General features: G+C 34.3%; 1 protein-coding gene across 1 annotated transcript; it reads left to right on the top strand.

Moving 5' to 3' along the window:
- Positions 1 to 1,496: 1,496 nt before the first annotated feature.
- On the top strand, positions 1,497 to 2,371 carry LOC111446527 (basic blue protein-like). Its single transcript, XM_023085371.1, has 2 exons — positions 1,497 to 1,712; positions 2,056 to 2,371. The coding sequence occupies exons 1-2, from the start codon at positions 1,520 to 1,522 to the stop codon at positions 2,253 to 2,255; spliced, it is 393 nt and encodes a 130-aa protein (XP_022941139.1). The 5' UTR covers positions 1,497 to 1,519; the 3' UTR covers positions 2,256 to 2,371.
- Positions 2,372 to 4,677: the final 2,306 nt, after the last annotated feature.

Genomic DNA, 4,677 nt, shown 5'->3' with positions numbered 1-4,677 from the left:
ATATATATATATATCCGTCATTCACATATCGTATCATAATCATACCATAGCGTAAACACTTCGTGGTCATATCGTTCCCTTACTTATCATAGCTTAACGTCTTATATCTATCACAATCATGTCGTTACATGAACGTACCTTAGTCATATCATCACATGAACGTATCCTAACGCTATTGTTCTATCAATCTATCACAAACCTATCCCTTTCTACCCATATCCCTTACTACACATAACCTAACCATATTCTTTTATGAATCTCTCATATCCATAGCACTTCGGTATGTAACCTAACCTTAACGTTTCATGAACGTATCTTACTCCTATCGTCACATTTCGTCTTGTGCATCCTTATCGTATCCTATCTCAAACATATCATTGAACATATCGTACCGTAATTCACATATTATAACATATACATAACATATGATAAGCATATCAATCCACAAACAACTCACACATATCAATATATATGACACGTGCCGAACCACGAGGCACGTGTCAACATCAAATATAACTATGCCGATAGTTAGACCACTTACTTGATTAGCTTAGGTTAATGTCCAGAAGTTATCTTAATGAAAGTTCGATTCTGTCCTTTGAAATCCAAGCCAACCTATGTGAGCCCATGACATCAGTTTCAAGTTTGAACTCTATAAAATTATTTTTCTATTTTACATTAGTCCATTGTTAAAAGTTTTGAAATGTTATATAATTATGTTTTTATTAAAAATCTTATTTTATATGGTTTCTGTAGTATAAAAAAGTTGATAGAGTTATTTAAGTCATTCTGTGCTTTCCTGTCCTCTGTATTTGCTTTTCTTATTTTTTTTCTTTATCTGTATTTACTCTATTGCCTTTTACTTTTCTTGTTTTTCTCTTTATTTGTATTACTCCCTTTTAATTTTGTTCATAAATTTTCTTTGCCATTTTATTTTTAATCTATTCATTTGTCTACTCATATAAATTTATTGATCTAATATTATTAATCTAATGTGATTTACTAGAATTCATATAAATTATTGGCATTTAGTTTCTAACTCAACTAAACAATTATAATGATTTAATGAAGATTTAACCATGATTAGCTGTGATTTCTAAAAAAAATAGGACAAAAAAAATTAAGATTTAATATATATCTTACTGATCAGATCTGTCTCCACGTAAATCTTGTCCCATGAATTGGGTAAAGCACCTCAAATTAAATCTGTCAATTATTGTTTTTCTGTTCTTTTTTTGCAAACTGTGATTTTTTTTTTTGCATTGAGGAGAGATAATTGGGGAAGGAATGAGAGGTTACTCTATCTAGAGGAAGGAGGAAGATTGTTTCTCTTTCTTTTAATAGCAAAGGAGGAGACATAATCAATTGCTAAACGGCCCACTACTTCTCCGCAGGAAAGAAAGGAAAAGAAAAGGGCAAGTTCGGTATGTTTTACATATCTTTATAACCATCATTTCCAAGCTTCAATGGAACACAACTGTTTTCCATATCTTTTTTGAGAGCTACTCCGGCTTCACGAATGGCTCGACACGAGGGGAGCAGCGGAGCGGTTTCGATGAGCACGGTGGCTGTTGCAATGGCGTTGCTGCTGCTGCTTGGCTTCGAACATGGCGATGCTGCTACAACTTTTGTTGTTGGCGACTCGAACGGATGGAACTTGGGCACGGAAGGATGGCCTAATGGGAAGGTGTTTAGAGCCGGTGACATATTAAGTGAGTTTTCAACTCTCGTTTTGATAGTTGAATAGTAACTGATGTTTTACTTGCGTAATCGTGTATATGTTAAGAATGATGCTTTGATACTATGTTAAGAATGAAAAACAGAAGTGGGATCGAAAGTCCGAGAAAAGACAAAATATTCTACTAACCAAATCCTGAAGATAATATAAATTATATCAAAACACAAGTCCACTCGTTTTAAAAGCCTTGAGGGAAAGCCGGTCGTTACATTACGACTATATAAAATATATTCAAATAGTATCTGACCGATCGAATTCGCAGTTACATTGTTGATAATAAACTAAACGAATAGATACTTTTTTTTTTTTTTTTGTAGGATTCAACTATAACCCAACCGTTCACAACGTGGTGGCAGTGGACGAGGGGGGTTATAGAAGCTGCATAGCTCCAAGAGGCGCCAAAGTGTTCAATTCAGGCAAGGATGAAATCATGCTCTCAAGAGGACAGAACTTCTTCATATGCACCACCCCAGGCCACTGCCAAGCTGGGATGAAAATTGCTATCAATTCCCTTTAGTTCTCGACCACCCCGTATCGTTTACACATCGATCTCGATGTAAATGTTCTAAGTAACGACGATTTGGAAACATTGTGGAAATAAAATAATTGATAATAATTAAGTGTGGTTATATGTATCTTATTATTATTTTTTCTCTTTGTTTATTTATATCGAAAAAATTAGGATAATAATGTTATGCACTAAATTGTTTTATTATCAACAAAAAAAATTAATATAAATTAAAATGAGTATATTTCCTTAAATTATTTCTATTAATAACTTATATCGACATAATACCATATTTATTAAAACTATTATTTATAATAAAATAAGTTCAATTTATTTAATGTGTATAAGTATTTACTTTTTGATGGTGAGGTCGAAATTTAATATAAAAATATTATTTAATGATTCAAAATTAATTACTTTAATGCTTATAATTGATCATAATTTGTTCAGTTTACATTTCACAAATATAGAAAGAGAGATAATTAATTATATAAACAAATATAAATATTATTTATTGTGATTTATATAAATATAAATAATGAATTAATTAGGAATCTTGATTTATATAAATATAAATAATGAATTGATTGTATTGTTTGTAAGCTTTTTTTTTTTTTCCTTTTTTTTTAATATTTATAGATCATATTTGAAATTTTTTATAATTGTGTAAACATATATTTCATACATTAACTAGGGTTGTGACTTAAGAAAATCATCGAATCTTAATATGAAATAACGTCATATTAAGAAATTTTATTATCTTACATCTTACATCGTCATGTTGTCATGCATCGTCGTCATCATATAACATCATCATAGACCACTTACTTGGTTGGCCTTAGCCGGTTTTCGCTAAATTCGAGTACGCTTGTCTTCCGTCCCTTGAAGTTGCTCAAAGTGTCGGGAGTCGTTTCCTGTATGAGGTCCATCTCATTTCATTAGCATTTAACATTTCTAATCTATTTAACTTAGCCGGTTTTCGCTAACATTTCTAGCATTTAACCGTAGAATGAGCTATAAATAAGTAACATGCTCCATAACCCAACACTTATGTTATGGGGCCAACTACGGAGATGTCACCTAAACTCTACTAGAGAATATGAGAATAATGTCTATATAATAGTATGATGACAATTATGAGTTGAAAAGACGTCTAGGTTGCATTTTGAGAGCCTCTAAGGTTATTTATAAGTATCAATGAGGTGTTACAATCATGGTAAAAGTGTTATAGAAATTTTATGGAGATAGATTACAATATGTCTTAAATTTAAGAAGAATTTGGGCAAAGGATGGCCATGATTACAATGGTAGAATCTGTCTCTAAATCAACTAAAAGTTCCATGGTAATCTTCCCTATACCTTACACCAATATATTTCATTGCTCAATCTAAACAATTTTAACAATTTTTTTTTCTTTTTTTTTTAGGGTAGAAAAATAGTCCATTTCAAGATGTTTCAAAGGTATTGTCCTAGTTAAGGTTCCAAGACCCTTTATTTGAAGTTAGATTTAGTATCCCAATTTCTATTACATGTAATGATATCCACTATGCCTCTGCAATACCAATTATCTGTGCCCTCTTTCTACCACGGGAATCTTTTAAAATGAGTTTGTGAGGATATATAGGTAAATGGGTATGATGTTGGACATTTAGCAAGGTTTAGAGGATGTGACTTGTTTTGAGGATGTGACTTGAAAGTCCAAGTAACACATGAAACTAGTTAAACCATTAATCTAGTTAAAAGAAGAAATCAAGTTATCTTAAATGACGTAAAAAAAAGGGTTGGAATTAAGGTTGGGTTAAGTATTTGATATTTTTCATGCATTAGTATCCACGTGAATGTCGATTTCAAGGATGTGCTTGAGCCACGTTAAGTATTTGATATTTAGACGAATTCTTTACGCTGAACACCGTCGGCAAGGAAGATGGAACGTCGGACTTCCGAACTTCTCCAGATCTGGGAGTGTGAGGCCCTTACAAACGAAATCTGTACAAAAAACGGGGTTAGGGTGAAGAAGAGACTCGAGAACGAAGAAAAAAAGAGGGAAAAAAGACGTCGGGATGACGTTATCGAGGAGAGAGAAAGGTCGCTGGAAAAACGTACAGGCAATCGGGCAAAGAGGACGAAGTCTGACCCGAGGGCCGAATTCCGCAACCTGAACCAAATCCAGTTACCTTAGGTCGGCCTAGAACCTGACGGTTCCCGCGGCCAAAACGCTCTAGCCCAAACCTCCTAAGCCAGCCCGCCTGCATTTTTTTCCTTCACCCGCAAACAGCCTGTCACCGCGAATGGCCTGTCACCCGCAAACGGCCCATCACCCGAGAACAGCCCATCACCTGCGAACGGCCCGTCACCCGAGTACGGCCTCGACCCGCGAGTGATCCGATAACCCGCACCTCGACCCGAGACCCCTGCACATGCGTCGCTCTCT

The sequence above is a fragment of the Cucurbita moschata genome, unplaced genomic scaffold (genome assembly GCF_002738365.1).
Source record: "Cucurbita moschata cultivar Rifu unplaced genomic scaffold, Cmos_1.0 Cmo_Scf00008, whole genome shotgun sequence".
Classification (NCBI taxonomy): Eukaryota; Viridiplantae; Streptophyta; class Magnoliopsida; order Cucurbitales; family Cucurbitaceae; genus Cucurbita; species Cucurbita moschata.
The sequence above is the reverse complement of the archived record's forward strand: the minus strand, read 5'-3'. Positions and strand labels throughout refer to the sequence as shown.